The sequence below is a fragment of the Podarcis liolepis genome (genome assembly GCF_965112155.1).
Source record: "Podarcis liolepis genome assembly, chromosome: 1".
Lineage (NCBI taxonomy): Eukaryota > Metazoa > Chordata > Lepidosauria > Squamata > Lacertidae > Podarcis > Podarcis liolepis.
In genome coordinates, this window is record NC_139554.1 from 57,180,666 (window position 1) to 57,206,690 (window position 26,025).

Genomic DNA, 26,025 nt, shown 5'->3' on the forward strand with positions numbered 1-26,025 from the left:
ATAGGAGATGGTGGGCGCCGTACAGCATTGTGTATCTTGTTTAAATAAATAAATTGAACCCAAAGCAGATTCAGAATTATTTCTTATGCGGACGGGTGGCTATTAGAGGGTAGTGATGGATTGGTACTTGTGCCCGCAAAAGGAGGGATAGCCAAAGCGGGAGACTTCGGGCGCTGATGGACTCCAGCTCCCATCGTGCAAGACCACTGGCAGCGCTGGCTGGGGATGCTGGGAGTTGGAGTCTAACAACACCTGCAACACCTAACACCACCTGCTCCCAGGTTCCCCGTCACCAGCTGCTCCCCAGTCATATCTAGCCTTGTGGGCGAATGCTTAAGAAAAATGTAAAAAAAAAAAGGCATTATCACTCCCTACTAAGCGGAAAATTAGACACGGAGACATGCATCCCCGCCTGCTAAATCGCCAAATTTGGAGCCTTATGGCTGCGACCCTTTTCTTGGGAGTAAGCTCCGTTGAACTTGGTCGGTTTCACGTTTGAGTAAATGTACGCATTCCACTTAATGCACCGCGTTTTTGTTGTTGTGGCTCGTCGGGGTTGAGGTGATAAGGTTGCAGGATATAAGGACTCACTGCCGCCGACCTGGAGGGCAGCCGCCCCTTTTGCCGGCGGCTGAGCCAAGCTCCTCCCTGCGCGGGGCCTTTTCTCTTCCTCGCGTGCAGCGAGATGGCTGAAAAGCAGCAGCAGCGAGGCGACTGTGGCTGTCCTTGCAGGAAGGGCCTGGAGAAAGTCGAGGTAAAGAGCTTTCCCTCTCCGTGGTGGGAGGGGAAGGGCCAGGTTCAGTCGCCGAGGGTCCCAGGTGGAGCAGGGAAGATCGCCCGCCGGAGCAAGGCTAAGCTCACTTTCCTAGGGGAACTTCCGTTTGTAAAACGAGAGGACACTGTTTTAGGGGAAATCCTAAAATTCAGCAGATGAAAAGTTTTCATTTACAGGCTGGGAAGCATGATGCAACGATTGCTGTTATTATTAATAGTACTGTGCATATCGACACAAGCCATATAAGCAAGGAAAGGAGAAAATGGAGAGGGAGGCTTCACCACGTCTGGCTGTCATAGCTGTTATCATAGTCTGGGGCAGAAATCAGGAGTAGCTGATAACCAGCAAATGCAAGGAACTGTAGGATCCAACTGTGCCTTCAGTTTTTACCAGTAATGGGAATCAGACTGGATTTTTTAAATGTATGCTAGCACTGATAAAGCACCACCAATACCCCCTTTCACCTAGAGCAGCAGTCTCCTACTTTTTCAGACTTAGACACAGCTTTCATGTATTTGAAGACCTCCCCCAATCCTCTCACATTCCCTATATATTTGTATAGTAGTAATGCTGCTGTTGGACCTGCACCCACCTTTGATCAGGCTGTGACTCGATAGTGGGTGCCAGCCGCCAGATGAAGACCAGTAACCCAGAGCAGACATAGGCAAACTCGGCCCTCCAGATGTTTTGGGACTACAGCTCCTATCATCCCTGACCACTGGTCCTGTTAGCTAGGGATGATGGGAGTTGTAGTCCCAAAACATCTGGAGGGTCAAGTTTACCTATGCCTGACCCAGAGGAATAGAGCATGAAAACGAGAATTCCCTAGTTCTGCATCCTGGATTCTGTTCAAAATGAGAATGCTGGCAAAGGCAGGACAGGCCGCTTCTTCCCAATCTTGAGTCCCTATGGGGTAAATAAAAGCGACATTGTCACCTTCTGGAGTCAACTCTTACCCAGGATCTAATTTCTTCTTGGCTATGAAGCTTACTATGTGGCCTGTAGCAGGTCACTAATCTTGCTCTGTTGGGGAGTACTTCTTAAAACACTGCTTAATTACTGAAGTTATTTTAAGATCTTGTTTTCCATATGTGCCTGTATAACGCATTTTAAAATTGGGTGGAGTTTACTTGGCAAATGTGCCCACATCAAAGATGAATACAATACCTATATTAATATCAATTTTTGAAGTGCCTACTAATCAGCATACAGTTTCTATTTACATTGCTTCTTATTCTGGGGCGGAGTGGCTTTTGGATTACAACATTTTTGTAGCCACTGGAAACTAGGCTTAAATTCAGTTAACTTAATAAGTATATTTACACATATGTATCTAGCTGTATTAATGGGACACGGGTGGCGCTGTGGGTTAAACCACTGAGCCTTGGGCTTGCCGATCAGAAGGTCAGCGGTTCGAATCCCCACGATGGGGTGAGCTCCCGTTGCTCAGTCCCTGCTCCTGCCAACCTAGCAGTTCGAAAGCACGCTCTGGTGGGAAGGTAAACGGCATTTCCATGTGCTGCTCTGGTTCGCCAGAAGTGGCTTAGTTATGCTGGCCACATGACCCGGAAGCTGTACGCCGGCTCCCTTGGCCAATAAAGCGAGATGAGCACCGCAACCCCAGAGTCGGCCATGACTGGGCCTAATGGTCAGGGGTCCCTTTACCTTTACCTTTATCTAGCTGTATTACAAATTGTAAGTGTACAGCTTTATGAGCTTTAATGCTTTTATTTGTTAATACTTACTAATTTTATTGTTCCTTTTTAATTTGAATAGCGTTCTGAGTACTATTTGAGAGAGTTGAGCTGAAGTTAGCATAGAACTGAGCTGCAGTAATCTTCTAGCTTTATATTTAAGATCCAAGGTAGTCAGAACTTTGACAGAATGAGTAATTTCAATGTGTAAAGAAATGAAAGTTGTACCACTTTCATAATCAGTGAAAGGACCTGTTGGTTTGGTGAAATCAACAAGAGAGAGTGTGAGATCTGTCATTTCAGTTCAGCTCTGCCTGGGAGCCCAACCACCAAAGAACTCCCCAATGTACCCACCCAAATGGCTGCAGATGGAGCTTTTGGAGCTCTTCACAATCTCTTTTAATGGTCCTGAACAGTTTAGTCTCATCAGCAAACCTGGCAATCTCACTGCTCACTCCTAATTCTAAAATGTTTATGAACAAGTTAAGAAGCACAGGTCCCAATATCAATCCTTGGGAGACTCCACTATATCTCAACATTTATTCCTATTCTCTGATTCCTGCTACCTTATGGGTAGCCCCCAAGCTGATAGCATTAGTGCCCACCCCAACTTTTATTCTTAGACCCCAAAGGCCAGAAAGGCTCATTCGTTCTTCTGTTTAAGGCTGCCTACTGCCCATTTTGCAAATGGTATTGACAGGAAGTAAGAAGCCTACTTACTGCTCCACTTCCTTTGGTCTCCAGTTCCAAATCTGCAGTGGGCTATCCAGGCTGTTATTGTCTACATTCTACCCTCAGAAGAGAATGGATGGCTAAAGAGCAAGCCAGGAAGTATCCAGGCAAGCAGGGGAGCAGTGGCAGTGGGGAGACACTGTGGTTTCAGCAGAGGGGAATCATAACTGCAGGGTGCCAGGAATCACCAGGGCCCTTCAAACATGATAATGCCACTGTCAATTCCCCTGGAAAACTAGCTGTTTAATTAATCTAGTTTTAAAGGATTATTTCAAATCATGTTGTGGGGGGAGAGTTGTCTGACACTGCTTCTTACATATGTATCATTTTGTGCACTTAAATTGCTAAGGTTATCAGCACAGCTGCCTCATCTATTGTTGCTTCCTCAGTTTATTAATGCTTCTAATTCTTGTAATAAAGGAACTGAAATGAGAAGAGCTCAAATTCTATTTTGGAATTTTGAAAATTGCAGAAGCTCTGACTACATTAGTTTATAAGTTCGTCTCTATAATTAAGATGTAATTCATCTCCTTCCAAAAATAAAACAACAAAATTATATATCATGTGAATTATTTTGATACATTTTGTACAAAACTGACTAATTAAAGGTTTTATGGTTGCTGTTTTTAGAAAAGGAATATGACCGTTCTTCACACCATTATATTAAATGGAAATTTGCTCGTTTGGGAATCGTGGTAGAAATGAAATGGGGCGGATGTCTGATGGACAAAGAAAATTACTTGCCAACTTTTAAGCTAACACATTCCATAATATTTGTTGGTTCAAGGACTGCTTCAGATCGTGCAATGTTCACTTCCATAGGTGATTTTTCTCATGTTTAAAGCACTGAGCTACACTCCTTCCATATGAGAGCATATTTTCAGAAACGTGGCATTCAGCTGGTTTATGCCAGTCAGTATTGATCACTTTCTTATTATTAAGTTGGAAATCAAAGACCCATCTAGTCCAGCATCCTGTTCTTGCAGTGGCCAAATACCTATGGAAAGTCCGTAAACAGAAACTGAGTGCAACAGGGCTCTTTCCAATGGTTTCCTCCAGCAACTGGTATGCAGAGGCATACTGTCTCCAAGTTAAGACAGAACATTGCCATCATTGCTAGTAGTCTTTAATAGCCATACAGTGGTACCTCGGGTTACAGACACTTCGGGTTACGTGATTTCGGGTTGCACACCGCCTCCTGCACGGATCACATTCGCAACCCGAGGTTCCACTGTACTGTTGATGTTATTCTTTTTTTAAAACCACCCAAGTTAGTAGCCATCAATACCTCTTGTAGTAGCAAATGTGTAATAAGGAATTCCTTTTGTCTGTCCTGAATCTTCCACCATTCAACTTAATTGGATGGCTCTGGGTTCTAGTTTTATGAGAAATGGAGGACTTCCAGGGGATGAACATGGCAGACTGAATGTCTTCTGTTGGCAAGTTGCCGACCGAGATAATTACATGGTGACTGATGATAGCCAGGACATAAATCTTGGCTATCAAAATTCACTCTGGAGATAAGAGTGAACAGGTTAATAACTTCTGATGCTCTGAAAAAGCCTTTTTCTACACCGGGAGACCAAGAAGCTGTCAGTACCTGGGAATCTGGGTGGGGGTGAGCAACTTAGAATGGAGGAATCAACATGTTGCCCAAAAGCCACTCAGGAGCCCTGGAGGCCATAGGGGCTGCAAGTCTGCCTTTTTTCTAAATATCTCTAAGACTGTTAAAATTTACAAATGAGAAAGATGTTTCTGTCTGCTGGTTGAAATTTACATTTGGTGTTTGAGCTACTTTATGGCTTTAAGAAGAGTTGATCATTAAAGGGCTGAAAGCAAGCGGGGGGCTGGGGTGTTCTAACTGTTTGAACCAAGAAAGTTTTATGATAAAGTGAGTTCTGAGTGCTAAGAATTTTTAATTCTCCATTTTCCCCGTGAAAGTGTTGCCTTGAAATCAAAAGTAATTTTGTTACTTCATATTTGCTTTGTGGGAAAGGAATGTGTTCTGATAAGAGATAACACTGTGAAGATCTTAAAGTGGAGACGGGAGATTGAAGATCTTAAGATTGAGTCTGAATTGTTAACAGGAACATTCAGTATGGTAAATACTCTGTTGGACATTCCATGGACTGTTGGCATCCTTTAGCAATTGTTTGATGAGCAGTTAAAAAGAGATCAGAGCTAGGATTGATGAAAGTGGACCAGAGAAGGATGAAATGGGAAGTGGAATTAAAGAGCACACAGTGATTTTGGAGAACAATATGAATATAGGATTGCCAGAATAGGAAGGTGAAATGTTTGAGTTGGAGGCAACAGATGGTAAAATGGAGAATACCTTCACACAGGTGTGTGAATGAAGGCAGTTGTGGATGCACAGCGGGGAGGGGGCCTAAAACTGCTATTCACACAATCAGCCTGGCTCATGACTGCGTGGACCTGCCTTCACTAACAACCTAGTGTGTATTTTGGAATACAGTCATGTTGTTGTTTAGTCGTTTAGTCGTGTCCGACTCTTCGTGACCCCATGGACCAGAGCATGCCAGGCACTCCTGTCTTCCACTGCCTCCCGCAGTTTGGTCAAACTCATGCTGGTAGCTTCGAGAACACTATCCAACCATCTCGTCCTCTGTGGTCCCCTTCTCCTTGTGCCCTCCATCTTTCCCAGCATCAGGGGCTTTTCCAGGGAGTCTTCTCTTCTCATGAGGTGGCCAAAGTATTGGAGCCACAGCTTCACGATCTGTCCTTCCAGTGAGCACTCAGGGCTGATTTCCTTCAGAATGGGTAGGTTTGATCTTCTTGCAGTCCATGGGACTCTCAAGAGTCTCCTCCAGCACCATAATTTGAAAGCATCAATTCTTCGGCGATCAGCCTTCATACCTCGAGTTAAAGACGCTTCAGGCTGAGCGTTTTCAGGTTGCATCCTGCAGCAACCCGGAAGTAATGGAATGGGTTACTTCCGGGTTTCGCCACATGCGCAGATGCTCAAAATGATGTCACGCGCATGCACAGAAGCAGCAAGACGCGCAGACACAGGTTGCGTTCTGCTCAGGATGCGAACGGGGCTCCGGAACGGATCCCGTTCGCATCCAGAGGTACCACTGTACATGCCAGATTTATCTGTATTTTAAAAACAACAATTTCAAGTTCATGTTGGATAAATGATTCACTTCATTTGAAATGTTAGAGAAAAGTAGCAATCTCCCCCACCCTGCCATCAATATACTTCAGTCATGTTGGCTTAACAGTAATTCTGTAAATCCTTGGTGAATCCTTTTGCAAATGTTTGTCATTACGCTGATACATACCATAAGTTGAAGCCCGTACTAGAAGGTGTTCTACTGAGATGAAGCTTACACCCAGCTTATGCAAATGTATATCATTTTTCTTTGCAGCAAATAGTGTGTATAATAGCTAGACTAGCATATAATAATAATATGAAAGGTTTCAAAGGACTTTGATTTCATAGCAGATTTGGGATTAGTAATGATTTGCAGCATTAACTGGTGTAAACCTGCATGGCTGCCTTGCATTCAGGACAGATACTCCAGTTTACATCAACTGTGAAGGTGCCCTGGAGTGTTTGCTTGGTATCTGCTAAAATGTGGTAAATGAAGAATGACAAATTGCAGTTGTTAATAGTAATTTCATGAAACTCCATTTGAAAGTTATCTCTCAATGTCTGTTACTGATGACCGTTTATCAAGCTGAACGAGTTGCAGAAATCTAATTTATTTTCCCCTTCAATTTAAATGTAAATATTTAGGGAATCTTGTAGTTGCTCATCCTTTAAGAAAATATATAGAGTCTCAGTTTGAGTGAAATATTAAAAAAAAAAGCACAGTCGACTGTGCAACTTCGGAAGCTGTATTAGAAGCAGATGTTTTAAAGCTGTACATAAAAGTCAATGGTCACTACTGTGATAGCCTTGTGCACAATATATCACAGGTACAGGAAACCTTCATGTTTTTACTTGAAACCACTGCAGAGATGGGTATTGAACCCACGGGTACCCATAATATCTAAAGGTGTCAAGCAATGCTGTGCAAGGGAACCAGAAGGAACACTGTTCTTCACCATATGCACAAGAGCAAATGCTTTTTGTGCAGCCCTTTCCACTGCTGGGCAGATTCTGCATTGGACTGGACCTGAAAAGTCTGTTGATCAACCATAGCCAAGTGCCTAAAAGCATGTACCCCACCCTCCATAGCTGCAAACGGTGAAAATTGTGCTATTTAGAAAAAGCAACTGGGGTCAGGTCCCTCCTAGAATCATGGGACAGGACTGCCCCAGGTCAAACAGGTCCCCATTCTACACAGAAATCACAATGGACTCCTGGATGCTTGTACCACAATGCTTATGGCTTATGTGTGGCCTGATTCATTCATAGTCCTAGTGCACAGTTTACAGTGGTGCCTCGCAAGACGAAATTAATTCGTTCCGCGAGTTTTTTCGTCTAGCGAATTTTTCGTCTTGCGAAGCACGGTGTCGGAAAAGTTTTGGAAAAGCTTCAAAAATCGCCAAAAACCTCAAAAAAGGCTACCACACCGCGTTCTATGAGTTGCTCCTCGAAGTCAAGTCACAATTGTATTAAGGGTGTTAAGAAAAAGGAAGCAAACTTGCAAAAAACGCAAGACGTTTTCGTCTTGCGAAGCAAGCCCATAGGGAAATTCATCTTGCGAAGCAGCTCAAAAACCGCAAAACCCTTTCATCTAGCGAGTTTTTCGTCTTGCGAGGCATTCGTCTTGCGGGGCACCACTGTATATGGATAGTATGGAAGGGTAGGTGACGCTTCTGCAGAAAGTAAAATGATATACAGTAAGCCAGTAACCTATGTGCACGGCAGTTAAACAAAATGGAAAGGGGGCAAAGTTCTGGAAAAAATGACTTTGGCATTCTCACCACCATTGAACCCAGTATGTTATGACTATACACAATTTTGGCTTTAGGCATGATCCCCCACGTACGTTGCAGGCTTACTTGGTTGCAGAGATGGCTCATCTGTGGTCCTCCAGAAATTGCTAAACTCCCAAGTGCTATCTTCCTTGACTATTGACCATGCTGCCTTGGGCTAATGGGAATTGTAGTTCAACATCTGGAGGTCGCCATGTTGTCTACCACTGACCAAAAGGATAGAGCCCATGTGTGGGAACCTTTTATCCTCTTGATGCTGCTGAACTACAACTCCCATCATCCGTGGGATGCTCACTGGAGCTGATGGGAGTTCTAGCTTAGCAAAATCTTAAATGTGAGATAGATAATTTAGTCACCCATGCTATATGGACTTTATATAACAGCTGCCACCCACTTAAACAAATCTCAGTGAATTTATTGTGCGCGTTTTGATTCATCAAATTTGCATATACACAAACCATAATGCTGAAGAAAAAGCATACTTTTTGTTTTTAGAGATTCGTGTGTTACAGCAGGAAGAAGCAATCCCCCTTGACTGAGAGAGAAGAGCAGAAATCTGTTCAAAATAGCAATATTTCTAAGTATTTCTATTTAAAACAACTTCAAAGGGGGCGGTTGCTGATCAGATGGAATCACATTTTAATCAAGGAATCAGATAAATATTGCAGCTTTCATTTAAAAAGCAAATAAACCATTTTAAAATGTACCTTTTCTTTTTGTTTCCTCCGTAGGAGAATGTGCATCCAAGGAATTTGATCCCAGAGCTCTGCCGCCAGTTTTATAACTTAGGATGGGTTACAGGGACTGGTGGTGGAATCAGCATGAAGCACGGGTGAGTGTTTAGTGGTTGTTGTTTTAAACTAATACCCACTTAGGCAGAGATCAGCATAAGTGGAGGGAAAGTGAAAGATAAAACATGATAGATGTTGAAAAGAAGTAGCCAATTGGAACTTCATTAGAGTGGCCTTATACCATTGTCAAAGAAGGCTACTTACGTGCAATACAGCAGCTTAAGAACTTTGTGGGCCCCGGATAAGAAAGCTGTCATTCTTGTATATCTTAAGCAAGTAAGTCCTCAGACTCTCTGAGCAGAATATAAATAATTTCTTCCAGCTGACAGCAGAACATAAAGTGAATGATTTTGTGCAGGTGCAGTGCTCTAAATAGATTTTCTAAAGAAACATGTACATGAAATGTTTGGCTTATTTCCGAGTTGCTCTGGATATTTGCATTTGTGGATACCTAGCTCCACTTAGTGGTGGGAAAAGGAAAAACTTGCAATCTGTTGGCATAAAGATATATGTGTGCCTGGATAAAGACATATTAGTTACACTGTGAAGGGTTTTGCCACATGGGCTGCCAATTTCTAGCCTTGGGGTCACATGTGGATTCAAGCAGGTGGATCTTGAGCTGTTCCAAAAAAGAGTTTTCCAATGATAATTGCCATTTCCCTCTTCCTGTATAGCCAGTATTGTAGTGAAAGCCATAAAGTAACAGGTCTCAAAACAAAAGCACATGACACAGAAATAAATCCCATTGATTTTTTTTTTACATAATAATAAAGTATAACTTCACCACTTAATAAAGGCTAAATTATTCTTAAGGCCAGGATAGCATTCCCATAAACAGAGTGTAATATCAGTTTCAAATGCTGACATCTTAAAATTATCCTTGCTTCAATTTATTGCAAATGGTGTAAAAGCCTTAGGGAAGAGATTGGTATGCAGGGCAATCCCTAAAGGATCCAGGGAGGTGCAGAGTGGCATATCCTTTGCCTCACCTGAAACCCTGCTGGTTCCTGTCCATCATGGCAAAAGGTAGAGGAAGTGCTGTTTGTGTAGATGTGTTTGGTTTTTTTGCTTGCCATATGCACAGCTCTGCTGCTCAACTCCACACCCCATTTTGGGGCCATACTGTGGCTTCACTGAAATTCCCCACATAGAGCCCAGCTGAGGGACTCTGCCACCTAATCCTAACTCCCACCAGCACTTCTGATCAGGGGGTAACAATTGCAGCCTTAATCTTTCATCTAAACTGAAAATGGCTCCTGTGTCACAAAAGTTAGTCTGTGACTTGAGGCTGCTGCCTTATATACTCACAGTATATATTTCACAAAGCACTGTGTTTTCATTGCTGACAATTCTATGCAAGATACCATGTTGATTCTTAGTACAGTGGTACCTCGGGTTACAGACGCTTCAGGTTACAGACTTCACTAACCCAGAAATAGTACCTAGGGTTAAGAACTTTGCTTCAGGATGAGAAATCCCACGGTGGCGGCGCAGCGGCAGCGGGAGGCCCCACTAGCTATAGTAGTACCTCAGGTTAAGAACAGCTTCAGGACCTCCAGAACGAATTAAGTTCTTAACCCGAGGCACCACTGTACAGTAGCACCCCGAGTTACGTTACCCTTGGGAAACGTAAACTTCAGGTTGCGAAAGTGGCAAACCCGGGAGTGTTTCACCATGTGCGCATGTACAGAAGTGGTCTACCGCCGTGTGCATGCGTATAACAGTGATCCTCAGGTTCCGAAAACCTCGGGATCCGGCCAGACCTCTGGAATGGATCCCATTCGCAACCGGAGGTACCACTGTATTCCTAACAGATATATAGTGTGCTTTTTAGTTTGACTGCAAATCCTTGCCAGTTGAGTGACCAAATGGAATCTTCTTCATAAATGTGCACCCATACATCTCCCTTTAACATTCAATGAATAACGTCTTCAAATATCAGCTGTGCATAACCTGGCCAATTAACCACTAGATGTCTCTGTTCTGCAAAATTCCAAGTAAGAGCTCCGGAGCTCCGTATTACTCCAATATTATTAAAAGCAACGGTTCTTCGTGCAGACGTTGCCTCACTTTCTCTTTTGCCCACAAACAGATTTGTGCAATAGTTTTTAAAAACATATATATTTATTTGAAATCATTTTCAATCCCGCTCCTCCTCCCTAAATAGTGGCATACGCTAAACACAGTAAAATATTAACAACTAGTAAGAAAGAACAAAGCATACAGCTTATGTTTCACCCTTTAGTCCTAAACCCCTTTATTTGTGTATCAAGTCCCCTTGGCTTCAGAAGGATTTTCTTCTACTTCAGCTTCCTTAGAATTGCAGCTTCTGTTAACCTACAGCAGTATAGATGTTTATTCCCCTGCAAATCAAAAGGGATTTCTTTGTCTCATAACGTGCACTGCATAATCACAGCTATGAAGAGCTTTAAGGGCAACGGCAAGCAATAACACTTCTAAGCTATAATAATGTCGGGTGTTCTAGGGCTAGCTAAGCCTGTGGCAGTAGTTTAAGCACTGCTGTCAGATGCAGATCATGTTGTGATGGGAGGAATTGCTGCGTGTTCTCTTGTTGATAAATGAAGCCATATGCTTCATGCCACTTTGTGCCTACAGCTAAACGTCTCTTGATTTCCCCCTCTAGCAATGAGATATATATTGCTCCCTCTGGTGTCCAAAAAGAAAGAATTCAGGTAGGTACAGCTAGCATTTCTTCCTCTGATAATCTTCCTTGAAAACTAATCTGAAGATTTATCCCATCCATGCTTACTCAGAAGGAAGTCTGGCTGAGTTACACCCTGGTAAATATGTATAGGATTGCAGCCGCAGACATATTTAAACACACATTTATTAGTAGGAAGAAAGTCCAAAAGCTTCATTTTCTAATTGGCTCTGGCCTAAACAGGCTAATTTTGGAACAGCCTTGAATGGTGGCATTAAGGTATCCTGGGCTAAAGAAAAAACTAAGGAGGCAACCTGGATGAATGGGCCAGATAGATTGCAGTGTTCCTCGTCTGCAGGAGAGAGGCGATACTTTGCTTGGATCTTCTCACTCTGGGAAGCCCTTTTGCCTGTATGGAAGGGTTGTAATTCCTATTGGGCAGCCAAAATGAGTATTGGAGAGAAACTTATTGAAGCCACATAACTAAGATATGCATGCAGGGTGGATAAAAAGCAATGATTTTAAAATAATAATTAAAAAATCAGGGTTTTTTAAATTTAAATCAGTGTTTTTTATTTAAATCAGTGTTTTTTTATTTAAATCAGATTTTTTTTATTTAAATCAGATTTTTAAAAATTTAAATTGGATTTTTAAAATAAAATCCTTTTGAAGGAAAAATCTTTCTAAAGATAGTTTTCTATGAAATTATGATTCAAAGGCTATTCATCAACAAATAAGTATTTGTTTTAAGTTTTTCATGTGTGCTAAAACTTTATCTATAAGTTGTTTCTTTAAAAAAAAACCACGTTTAGCCACATCAGTTAACAAACATGGATACATATGCTATAATGTTATTGTTTTAGTTAAATAAATTGTTTTGATTGTTATTAAGAAAATGATTATTTTTCTCTTTCCAATAAAATACAGCAGAAAAGTTGTCCAAATATAAACAGTTAGCTTATTAAACCTCACAATAATTTCATAATTATCTGTTTATGTATTTCTGCTAGTGTAACCAAATCAGTAATTTTTGATATAACTGTAAAAAGTACTCTGAAAATTTATTATTCCAAAAATGAAACCTTTCTCTGGTTGTAAATATTAAGATTATACCAGTGAGAATGAGCCTTTCTGTAAAAAAAGAAGAAGATTTAAATCAAGTCTTACTGACTAGTGATTTAAATTGTGATCCACCCTACATTCATGTATGTCCATTTATTTATCATCTTTTCCTTTCCATTTATTGGTCCTTTGTTCCTGCCACCTCACCCATCAGACACTCGGAAGTGGTAAAGGGAGATGGTTTATTTTCTTTGGTGCAGCCAAGTTTATTTCATTGGAGGGTTCTACTTCCCATTACAGTGGTGCCCCGCAAGACGAATGCCTCGCAAGACAAAAAACTCGCTAGACGAAAGGTTTTTTTGTTCGCGATTTGCCTCGCAAGACGAATTCCCCTATGGGCTTGCTTCGCAAGACGAAAACGTCTTGCGACTTTGTTAAACCGTTTAAACCGTGCTTCGCAAGACGAAAAATTCGCTAGACAGCAAAAATTGCGGAACAAATTAATTTCGTCTTGCGGGGCACCACTGTAATGCCATTGCTGCTGTGAGCTACTGTTAGGAACAAGAGTGGGCTGCCTGCCTTACCCTTTGGCTTCATATTGGGTTAGAAGAGCCTAACAATAGCAGGACTGATTAGGAGCATTGCTTTGGTCCAGTGGCCAAGCAGGAATAGCCACTAAGAATAAATCAGGAAATTGGCTCTGTACAGCACTGTTTCCCTTGACCTTAGAGGCTGGTTGAAGGGGCTTCTCCTTCTACCACCCCAGAATGCTGGAGCAGTCTGCAAAGCTGGGAAGAAACAGTGCTTAATATGATGAAAATAGGTTTGTGCAATTGGGCCTGTATGTTGTATCACGATCGACTCAGGGACAAGCCTCCGCCCCGGGGAGGGAGGCAAAAATGGGGCACACAGGGCTCTGCACGGGCTGCAGCTGTGGAGGCACCCAGTCAGCTGGCTAGTCAGGAAAGGGAGCCGAGGGAAGGGCAGCGTGCGAGAGAGAGAGAGACCATGACATTTCTCCTCCCTTTCCCCCCCTCCCACCGGTTCCCATAGATAGAAAACCCTCTCCTAGTTCTGCATGGATGTGGAACTTTCCAGCTCCAGTCTAGCTGCGTTTACTCAAAAGTAAGCTGCTCTCCCTCCTAGTTCTGCATGGATGCTGAACTTTCCCTGCCTTTCCAGCTCCAGCCTACATGCATTTATTTGAAAGTAAGCCACCGCCCCCTTCCCTACAGAGCTCTTCCATCTGGTAAAGGGGGAATTGGACATTTCAGGGCGTGTTGGCTTCCCATGCACACCAATGGCCTTGGGAGGGGGCTAGAATGGGGGTAATAATTTGTTATTATTTTTATCATTATCATAATTTATTATTTATACCCCGCCTGTCTGGCTGGGTTTCCCCAGCTAAATATAATATGTTTAAGTTGAAGAATGACAATGGGAGAATGTGGTAGCTCACTGCCAGTTTTTTATATTGGATGATGGATCACAACCTGTTGGATGTTGGACGTGCCTGTTGTATACCATAATGAAAATTTGGATTATTTTTTTAAAAAACAATCTTTATTAATTTAAATTACACACATATACAAAGAATTTACAATCTCATACTACAAAAAGAAAATTAAAGAAAAAAGAATTCAGAAAAAAGAAAAGAAGAAAATACAGAAAAAAGAAAAGAAAAAGCAGATTTACATGCATAAAAAACTTAATCTTCCTAATTAATACTTAAATAAACACTTAAATAAAAAAGACTTCTGACAAAATGAGTCAGATGTCAGAACTCGATAATTTGGATTTTAAAGGAAATCTTTGTGTCCTATTGGCATAGAAACTCAGTCTGTGAATATTGTGTTGTGATTAACAGAAAGCATGACCAATACAGGTTTTTTTTTAAAAAAAGTTACTAGATTGAATTCTCGTAGGTGCCCCAAGAATGTATCGGTAAAATAAAACTTAAGTGCAATTCTATACTTATCGACTCAAAGGTTGGCCCCAGTGAGTTCAGTGGAGCTCCTTCCCAGGCAGGACTACAGATTAAATCATAGGCTGTTTCTGCTGCAACATTAGAGAAATAAATATGAAGGTATATTTTCAGATGAAGGCTGTAATCCTATACTCACCTGGGTGCAAGCCCATTGAATGCAATGGAATTCACTTCCAAACAAATGTGCATATAGGATTGCTCTGTAAATATTTGACCAGGGCTCTGTGTCTTTTCTGCGATTGTTTGTACGTGTGCCAGAATCAAAAGATGGATTCCAGAGGCTCTCGGTCTCAGCTTTCATTTGTTTGTCTCTAATCCTTTGAAAGAGAGAGTTTTGAAAACCAACGAGCATGCTAAGATGGTGGTAATTACGAACAAAGTGCACTTCCTAGGGGAGTTTACTTCTTAAAGTCGAGCAACACAAAATGTTGAAAATAAAACAGAATCAGTGATATATAAGGGTGTGCATTTCTATATAGTACTGGTCATACAGTTTTCTTAACATTATCATAAATTAGTTCACCAGAAAGGGAACAACTAAAAAATGATATTCTCAGGAAAGGCATCTTCATGCGCCTGACCTGGCACCAGCACCACTGCAGTTTGCTAAGAAGGGGAGAGGTGATGTGGCAGAGACAGAGAGGTGCTGTGCGGACACACTGGTGGAAATGGCGCCTTGGTTCTGCTCATGCAGCTTCACAGAAGCATCTTCTTCACTGCCTGGCGCCGCTGCCCCCCAGTAGACAACAGTAGAATTAATTGCACAACAGTCTCAAGCTTGCAAATCAGCAAGAAAACATTTTTTTTGGTTCTGTTTTACCATATGTCTGTTTCAGCAGCTATATCCTAAAAGGCCATTTTTGTAAGGTCACGAATTTAAGCCGCACTTTAACTTTTCACGGTCGGAATTTGGAAAATAGTGTGACGTATTCAGGCCAATACGGTATTTATCAGCTAGTCAAATGCTGTTCTCAGTCATCTGCCTTACTTTCTCTCTTCTCGCCCCCAACATTTTTCTCTGGGTTGTCTTTAGGCAGCACAAAACTTTATAAGGGCACTTTCACTTTATTTTTTTCAATGGAAGATGCTTTAAAAACATCTGTGAAACTGCTCCAGGGTTATTGGGGGGGGGGAAGGATTCCAAGAACACAAGGATCAACCAGCTTTTGCTTCGCAGTGGATAAACTGGTTCCCCTACCCCCCCGAGTTTGATCCTGGACAGGGAACTGGTCACTTCCACCATACCACCATAACCCACTGCACACTCACATTTCTGCACCCCCTCAGAATCTAATTATATTGAATGTATTTTATCAAGAACTAGTTTCTCCAGTGGGTTTTTTTTCTTGTTTTATTAAAATGCAAAACCAAGCATCAAACAAAATCATAACAGAAAACAGTTATTAAATTCCGAAGCAGAGCCAAAAAAAAAAGTTTCAGTGGTTTTTCAGCTCACAATGCACTTTAAACAAATCTTTCTCTGATCTTTGAACCCTTTATAATTTAGTTCGTCGAAATGTAGGTGTGCATAAATACTCAAACTGTGTCTCCAAATGCTTTCATTATAGCCTGAAGATATGTTTGTGTGTGACATTGAAGAACGGGACATCAGTGGTCCCCCACCACACAAGAAGCTAAAGAAGAGTCAATGCACGCCTCTCTTCATGAATGCTTACACCATGAGAGGTAGGCAGCAAGCAGCGTTATTGAAAAGTCAGCACTTCATAAACACGAGTGTATTCTGCTTATAAAATGGAGATTTCTTAATTGAAACTGCAGCAGAATTGGAACATGCTTTTATAACAGTACAATGCAATTCTTGCAGTAATTGCTATAACAGCTAAAGCATCTTTCTTTTACCGATTGGTTGATTTAATTTACAGTATATATATGCCTCCTTATAACAAAAAGCTCTCTTGATGGCTTTTTGAAAAGGAATGATTCACAGAAGCTTCATTTGGCAAATACAAATATGTACCCCAATGGAGTCTCTCTTTTTTGGTAACAATTACTACATTTTTAATATGGGCCTTCTGGCGGTTCCCTCCCTGCGAGAAGTGAGGTTACGGGGAACCAGGCAGAGGGCCTTCTCGGTGGTGGCACCCACCCTGTGGAACGCCCTCCCATCAGATGTCAAGGAAATAAACAACTATCTGACTTTTAGAAGATATCTGAAGGCAGCCCTGTTTAGGGAAGTGTTTAATGTCTGATGTTTTGTTGTGCTTTTAATTCTGTTGGGAACCACCCAGAGTGGCTGGGGAAGCCCAGCCAGATGGGTGGGGTATAAATTATAAATTATTATTATTATATAATAATAATAATTCAGCCTCTCTGTATGTGCACAGAGTATGGCTGACTTACTAGTCTTCTGAGGGGGAAATCATAAGTGGCAGAATCAGAGGTGCCCAGTTGCCTCAGCTAGCAGTGGGACAATGAATGAGTACCTCCTGGCCATTCCCCTTACTTTCAATGTTTGGCTGCTGCTCATGCGCTGGCAGCTTATCCTCCCCTCCTCTCTGCCTCATTCTGAGCAAGACGGAGAGGCATCCTGGGAAAGGGGGCTTTAGAGAATGCTTTTCCAGTGTTTTGGGGGGGTTAGTAGACATCCTCTCTTAAATAATTCCCAGCCACCCCAGAATAGTGGCAGCTCAGGCATTCTCCCGGGCCACCTGTCCCGCAATGCCTTGCTCTGAGAAAATACCCCTTCCCTTCTTCAGGGAAGGACACAGTGGATTTGTAACTGGCTGACTGACCGAACCCAAAGGGTGCTCATCAATGGTTCCTCTTCATCCTGGAGAAGAGTGACTAGTGGGGTGCCACAGGGTTCTGTCTTGGGCCCGGTCTTATTCAACATCTTTATCAACGACTTGGATGATGGACTCAAGGGCATCCTGATCAAATTTGCAGATGACACCAAACTGGGAGGGGTGGCTAACACCCCAGAGGACAGGATCACACTTCAAAACGACCTTGACAGATTAGAGAACTGGGCAAAAGCAAACAAGATGAATTTTAACAGGGAGAAATGTAAAGTATTGCACTTGGGCAAAAAAAATGAGAGGCACAAATACAAGATGGGTGACACCTGGCTTGAGAGCAGTACATGTGAAAAGGATCTAGGAGTCTTGGTTGACCACAAACTTGACATGAGCCAACAGTGTGACGCGGCAGCTAAAAAAGCCAATGCAATTCTGGGCTGCATCAATAGGAGTATAGCATCTAGATCAAGGGAAGTAATAGTGCCACTGTATTCTGCTCTGGTCAGACCACATCTGGAGTACTGTGTCCAGTTCTGGGCACCACAATTCAAGAAGGACACTGACAAACTGGAACGTGTCCAGAGGAGGGCAACCAAAATGGTCAAAGGCCTGGAAACGATGCCTTATGAGGAACGGCTAAGGGAGCTGGGCATGTTTAGCCTGGAGAAGAGGAGGTTAAGGGGTGATATGATAGCCATGTTCAAATATATAAAAGGATGTCACCTAGAGGAGGGAGAAAGGTTGTTTTCTGCTGCTCCAGAAAAGCGGACACGGAGCAATGGATCCAAACTACAAGAAAGAAGATTCCACCTAAACATTAGGAAGAACTTCCTGACAGTAAGAGCTGTTCGACAGTGGAATTTGCTGCCAAGGAGTGTGGTGGAGTCTCCTACTTTGGAGGTCTTTAAGCAGAGGCTTGACAACCATATGTCAGGAGTGCTCTGATGGTGTTTCCTGTTTGGCAGGGGGTTGGACTCGATGGCCCTTGTGGTCTCTTCCAACTCTATGATTCTATGATTCTATGAATGAGGCGTGTTGCTGCCATATTAGCAGTGGCAATACTTTAAAAGCGAGGAGGAGGAGCATTTGGAAAGGAGTAGCAGAATGTTAAAAATCAGTGAACCTGTCTGCCACTTAGGCTGGGGAAACAGGAGACAAGGAAGCAGGCAGGTTTTGGAGAAAAGTTTTATACTGTGTCTGTGGACAGGGGTCTGTGTGCTCTTGGTAGGAATGAATGCAGGGAGATGAAGGCTGAATTTTGTATCTCAGTTCAAAATAAGACAAATGTTTGACTATCGGACTCTAGTCCTTATCCTTAGCACTAGACTACAGTCATACCTTGGAAGTCGAACGGAATCTGTTCCGGAAGTCCGTTCGACTTCCAAAACGTTCAAAAACCAAATCACAGCTTCTGATTGGCTGCAGGAAGCTCCTGCAGCCAATCAGAAGCCACAGAACACCCGTTGGACGTTTGGCTTCCAAAAATAGTTCACAAGCCAGAACAGTCACTTCTGGGTTTGCGACATTCAGGAGCCAAAACGTTCGGGAACTAAGCTGTTCGAAAACCAAGGTACGACTGTATAATCCTGAAAAATATGTCTAGCATGATTAACAAGAGATCCAGTAAATCAGAATCTGTTCAAATTGTTGCTTGGCACCTTTGGAATGGAATGGGTGGAGGACCAGTTCAAAGGTTAAACTCAAAGGACTGGTTCTTTATTAAATCAAATCAAATCTTAGAGAGAAAAGAGAAGAAGTAGTTTGGGGTATTTCAGTCTTGACAGGGCGTTTGAATTTTCATTCTGAGAATGTATGCCTTCTGGGGATGTGTGTGTTGAATGTAATTAATATACCCTCAGGTGGAGAGTGTGGCTGAAGTCCAAGTAGAGAGTGATAATTTTCTAGATTGTTATTTGCTTCCTTTTAAGTTCGTTCCCCAAGGAATACAAATTACTAGAAACTGTGAATATTGCCTCCGTTTCCCACCTGTGCTACTTAGCTGGTAGCTGCATGCTAGTATTAGTAATTAGTATTGGAAACTGGTTTTTGTCCATGGAGTGCTGGAGGAGACTCTTGAGAGTCCCATGGGCTGCAAGAAGATCAAACCTATCCATTCTTAAGGAAATCAGCCCTAAGTGTTCACTGGAAGGACAGATCCTGAAGCTGAGGCTCCAATACTTTGGCCACCTCATGAGAAGAGAAGACTCCCTGGAAAAGACCCTGATGCTGGGAAAGATGGAGGGCACAAGGAGAAGGGGACGACAGAGGACGAGATGGTTGGGCAGTGTTCTCGAAGCTACTAACAGGAGTTTGACCAAACTGCGAGAGGCAGTGGAAGACAGGAGTGCCTGTTGTGCTTTGGTCCATGGGGTCACGAAGAGTCGGACATGGCTAAACAACAACAATTGGAAACTGGTATAGATGTAGACACAATTTTATTAAGAAAGGCTGTGGTGGGGTGAACCCACCATTCCAGTGTCACTGCAACTTACCTGGAGGGGACAGGGGCAGAACTGGGTGATGACAAGCTTGGAGCAGTGTGGTCACATTGGCAGGAGCACCACACTGACTCTGCTGGTGTGGACCCTGTTGAATATTTGCCACTGCTAACATTTTGACACACACACTTCCCTTTTCCTGATATTCAGTGACAGTGTTGGGATATATGGAGCATTCTCTTGCACTCTTGGTTACAAATGGGGGTTAAAATAATAAAAAACAAGTTTTGCTGATCTCTGATAAAATACTACAAAGAAAGCTTATAGGGAAATGTACAAATGCCTCCTTCATTGTTTTGTGGTGCGTAAGAAGCTGGCTGCATTGAGCTAGTGAAACTGAGGCAACCCATACATTTTCTCTGAGGATTACTGAGTGCAGTCTGCCATGCTTTCCGTTGATTTAAAGAAGTGAGTTGTTTTGTCTTTTAATTTACCTTGTCTGTATTAGCAAAAATATTTAGTGTAGGTCGTAAGTTTATATACCAGGAACATATCAAGAAAAAAAGGAGCTGCGATTGAAGAGTAATGTATGAGTCATATTCTTCATTAAGTTTTTGCTTTCATAGGAGCTGGAGCAGTAATCCATACACACTCCAAAGCTGCTGTAATGGCCACACTTCTCTATCCTGGAAGAGAGTTTAAAATTACTCATCAGGAGATGATAAAAGGAATCAAGAAATGCACAGCAGGAGGCTATTTCAGGTAATTTCTCCTTGATAAGTTTTCAGGCTCGTGTCATAGTTTACCCTGATTTCAGAACAATCTCTCTTGTTCATATTTCAGATAATCCGTTTTTATGTGCAATGTGCAAATACTTCACTTTAAAAAAAGAACTTCTGCTGGTAATTTCCCAGAAAATATGTCTGCAGTCCTATAGATGGTTATGTTGAGCACAAATTCTGTTGAACTCAGTGGGACATATGAGCGGAACTGGCATAAATTGGCTTTTGTTGTACAAGATACACTACCTCTCCTGCCTTTACAAACCTATGTTAGTAGATGTAGATCAGGGGTCGGCAACCTAAGGCTCATGGGTCACAAGCGGCCCATGGGGGTCGTTTAACCAGACCATGGACCCCCACCGCCCACTCGGTCAGCTCCTGTGCGCCATGCTAAACCAGTGCGGAGCAGAGCAGGGACTGCCTTCCATGACACTGGCCGGCTTCCCATTGGCTGCAGGAGCTTCCTGCAGCCAATTGGAAACTGCACACGCCTCCTCCGCACTGGAAGGAGCCGGAAATAGCGTTTGCGCATGTGTGCACGCACTCTGGCCCACCACGGCGTCTGCGGGACCGTGAACCGGCCCAAGCCACAAAAACTTTGCTGACCCCTGATGTAGAGCTATCTAATAATTCCACAGAATCTCTGAGATCCCAGGTTACTGTTACAGATAGCCTTGGAAGAATTGGGTAAAGTGGGATGGTAGATATTATTGTTTTAAATCCAAAATCCTATAGTTGTTGCAATTTCAACTACTTAGCACATTTCTTGCACATTAGCGAAAATTATCTCCTCTGTTTTCCTAGTAACTAGGGTTTCTTTTTGTATACCAGATTCTAGCTTTGTAGCTAGTTTATGAAACATCTTAGTTCTTATAATTATTTAGTTGTGCCCATTACAACAACATTGTAAGGGAAGTGAGCACTATTACTCCCATATTGCAGATGTGGGGGGGGGGGGAGTAGCATGAGGGTGGCTTGCTTTAAGGCCATCTAGCGCATACATGGTTGAGGAAAGTTTCAAACTGGGACTTTCTGATTAATAAGTACACCTGCAGTCTTAATCGTACTTGCCTGGGAGTAAGCCCCATTGAATTCAATAGGAATTACTTCTGAGAGGACGTGGTTACAGTTGAACTGTAAGGCCCCATTGGCGCTATACATTTAAAGCAGTATTAAACCACTTTAACAGTCATGGCTTCACCCAAGTAATTTTGGGAACTGCAGTTCCCCTGAAAGTGATACAATTCCCAGAGTTCCCTGGGAAAAAAGGGATTGATTGTTAAACTTCTCTGGAAATTGGAGTTCTGTGAGGGGAATAGAGGCCTCCTGACAACTCTCAGCACCATAACCCCCATATTGCAGACTACAGTCCCCAAGATTCTTTGGGGGGGGAGCCCAAACAGTTTAAAGTAGTTTGATACTGCTTTAAATGTACAGTGCAGAGGGGCCTACTATGCTGCTCTGGTTTTCACTTCTAACGCGCCCCCCCCCCCATTTTATGGAAGACACATAACAAATACTCCCTTTCCAGAGTCCCCCCCCCCCGCCCCGGCAATCAAGATGGATTGAACTTACATGTCCTGTATTTAACCTTTCTAGATCACGTGAAAGTATCCTAAGAATCACGATACTTGTGTGAGTGAGAGGTGCCCAATCATTTTTACATATAAGAGCGAGATATACTTAAGAGTCATATCTTATTTTAGAACAACAAAGTTCAAGCATATAAATTGTGGCATGTTTAATTTATTATTTCTGTCATGGTTCCAACAGTGTATAGCTAGTACCCTGCCAGTTTTAATTAACTTGGTTTAAACAATGCCAGGTTATCTTAATCCCACTTTAGTATTCATAGAGCAAATTCCAGGGCGGGACAGGCTCCATCTTGCTCACAGTTGAGATTCTCAGAATTCGATAGAACAATACGAATGATCTGCTAAGACTTCTAAGCAAACAATTACACTAGGGAACAAAACATCAATTCTTGGAATTCACGTGATATTTTCCTCTCCTCACTCCCTTCAAAATGAAAGAACTCGTGACCCAGCGAAACTGATAAGTGGTCTGATCTTTGCACAATTAACTTCTGGAATTGACTTCTCTAGTGTTTTAGGATGACCAGTGGCATAAGCAGACTTTTTTTTACAATTCATGGATATTATGTCCGTTGCAGTAATAACCCGTTCCAACAATGTAGCATCACCTACCATATGCTGGTGATTAATAACAAGAGATTAATATTGTGCTGTTTGTCACAGCAGAGTGACGTTCCGTTGTTGCTGGTAAATGCTTAAGACAAATAAATGCAAAATACAGAACAATTGATAGAGTCTAGCCACACTTAAGAAGAGTTTCAACTTCTTTGAAATTGTTGACACTTGCAATGCAATCCTATGCATTTCTCCTCAGAAATAAGTGTCAGTGGGACTTGTTCCCAGGTAGGCGTGTGGTGCACGGTTGCTGCCTTAAGTCACCTGGTTGGTCGTGCCCATTGATGCTGTGCAGCCAAACGCTACCATTCCTGAGTGCCAATGCCATGATGAACCAATGGAAACATAGATAGGGAGATGTTTTCAAATAAATGTTTGTTTCAAAAAGTCCTTAGTACAAACAAGCTGTGATGTTCACTGTCTCTTTGATGATTTAGTTCCTCTTTAATTCACTTCTATGCTTTAGATCAAACTCTTCCTAATACCATGGTAACATGGTGCTGGTGTCGTCATTGTGCTACGTGATTTAGGCTGCAATCCAGCACACACACACACTGGGGAGTCTTTACAGAGTGACAGGGCCACCAAGCATCCAGAGCTCTGCTGTACACAGCTGGTGGAGCAGAAGGTGGGGGAATCGTAATATGACCCAGCTCAGGCTTAATGCTGTTGCATGACAACAGTGACACTGGCTTGGGATCCAGCAGACCTGGGACCAACTCAGTCAATCCCCATCTCCAAAACATCCTGCATTGGGGCTTTCCACTGGCGAATGCTTCTGCTAGGCATCCCTGCAGTGGTCCTCCTGTCTTCATGCATCTTGAACTGATGGAAGGGGTAATGTACCACTGTTAGCCAGCAGGAGGCCAGCTTAACCAGGAGAGCCAGGTAGAAAGGATTGCTCTTCCCTGGGTATACGGGATACCATTGCTGATTTTAATTCATTGATAATCACCTGGGTGGCTTTGTGGCAGAAAAGTGGGACATACTCTTCTATTGTCTCCTGAGACAGACGGATGCCAACCAGATTGCTTTGGACCAGCCTTTCCAGGTAGCAGAAGCACAATGCTAACCTGAAACGGAACACGTGTCCCAATTCCATCATCTTTTCAGGTATGATGATACCTTAGTGGTTCCTATTGTCGAGAACACACCTGAAGAGAAGGACCTGAAGGAAAGAATGGCTCAGGCAATGGATGACTACCCAGACTCCTGTGCTGTGCTGGTCAGACGTCATGGAGTCTATGTTTGGGGAGAAACTTGGGAAAAAGCCAAGACAATGTGAGTTCTTCTTCTTCTTTGGAAATCACTCATAGCCCAGTACAACTATGTGAGTACAACTATGAAGCAGCACAATGGCAGCCCTCTGCTGTTGCAAGCAAATACCACTGGATTTTACACTCCCAAGTGTACTAGAGAATGCATGTTGCTTTCAGATGAAGCTATCGCCACTTCTGCTTCACCTGTGTCTTTCCTTTAATATATGTAGATACTGAGAACAGCCCTCAAACACTCAGATTCCCAAAAGTGAAGATCCCTGGGAGTACAATTCCCCTTTGCAAATATTTTCAAAAGCCTTCACATGTTTTGCAGATCGTAGCACAGACTTGGAAGCTAAGCATAGTTTAAAAAAACTAATTCAGGTCTTGTTGCTATTTATGATTATGTTTCTAATGTGAGGAAAGACATTGCCAACATAACGTTGTATAAGAAAAAACACAAAATTCATATTGCTACAATTAGTGCTAAATCACATAGCAAGATGCCAACTTCTTTCGTTTTGTCTTTTAGGTGTGAATGTTATGACTACCTTTTTGATATTGCGGTACAAATGAAGCAACATGGACTTGATCCTACTGCAGTTCCAAAGGAAGAAAATGGGATCATTTAATACCTCGACATCTCTTACCAAAATGACACTGATATTTCAGGGAAATATCAATAGGTTTTAGGGTTCACGCCCAAGCAACTTTTAACATTTTGCACAATATGTGCTTATTGGTTTTAGTGAGATATTGTTGCTAAATACAAACCATTTTATGCTGTTTGTTAAAATCCTGAAGGATTCCCAAGGCAGTCTGGATTCCCAATTGTGCATATTGAAGGATCTGGGACTTCCCTTTCCCTTTACTTTCACAGCACAACTGGCATGTTTCTTTAGGATTTTCCTTGTGGCTCGTATTCTATAATATAGCAAGATCAAAATGCAAATGTCTTACAACTTCAAATTATTGTAAGGTTTTCATAAATAAAAGACAAGTTGCATTTTGAAAGCCTAGCATGGCACCAAATGGAAAAGTTCTTTAAAACAGCTTTAAACTAAATCAACAAAGAGTCTGTCTCTGGAAAAGCTAGATAGTGTTGAAAGAGTGCCACGTATAAAAGTACGCCAAAATGAAACATTAGCCTTTTCTCTTTGAAAAGTGCAGTAGTAATTATATTTTACACTATCCTCTTTCCTTAGCAACCCCTAGGTTACAATAGATTTTCTCTTGGTTAATTTTAATGGATGCCTTCTTTGTAAGTTAAGCAGAGGAGAAAATGTATGCATTAAAAATGATAATATTTGAAGTAGAAATGAGAATCAGATATGTGAAAGTACATGGTGACTTTCTTTTTTATATAATTAAATTTATAATTTCCGTTTATGTACAAATGTACAATTATTCAACAATCGTTCTAACATTTCAAACTTTGACTCTTCTTCCCCCTCTTTCTGCGGTTCTTTGCATTTATTTTCATCATTTCCTGCATACTCCAAATTAACTTATTATTTTAGTCATCTATTCTCATATCTATCTCATAAACATTTTTGAAGCCGCAGGTTCTTACAATAATCCTACCAATGTCTTGATTTGTTTACAATTTGTTTGTAAATACTCTATAAAACATTTCCATTCCTTTCTAAAAAGTTTATTGTCTTTGTTTCTTTTCCTTCCAGTAAGGATATTGTTGTGGATAAAACAGCACATATAATTTCTTCACCATTTCAGTTACATAACTGTGTTGGATAATATTGCCAAATGATTTAATCCTCTTTAGAAACAACTCTGTTTTCAAGGAAAATTAAATTCTGTAATATTCGTAAGGTAGACTTTGTGCCAAGTTTCTTTCAGTATGGCTTACACCATGTGTAATTTTACTAAAGAGACTTGATTACAAAAGCTTTGAATTCTACAAGTGGGTGGTTTATACGAGCAGTCCTAGCTAACAGGACCAGTG

The 26,025-nt window shown here is 42.0% G+C and overlaps 1 protein-coding gene across 1 annotated transcript; it reads left to right on the forward strand.

Moving 5' to 3' along the window:
* Positions 1–611: 611 nt before the first annotated feature.
* Positions 612–25,714, forward strand: APIP (APAF1 interacting protein). The gene is made up of 7 exons (XM_083465697.1): positions 612–754; positions 8,844–8,944; positions 11,548–11,596; positions 16,183–16,300; positions 20,438–20,573; positions 23,917–24,084; positions 24,595–25,714. Exons 1-7 carry the CDS (start codon positions 686–688, stop codon positions 24,692–24,694), a joined length of 741 nt encoding a protein of 246 aa, XP_083321823.1. The 5' UTR covers positions 612–685; the 3' UTR covers positions 24,695–25,714.
* Positions 25,715–26,025: the final 311 nt, after the last annotated feature.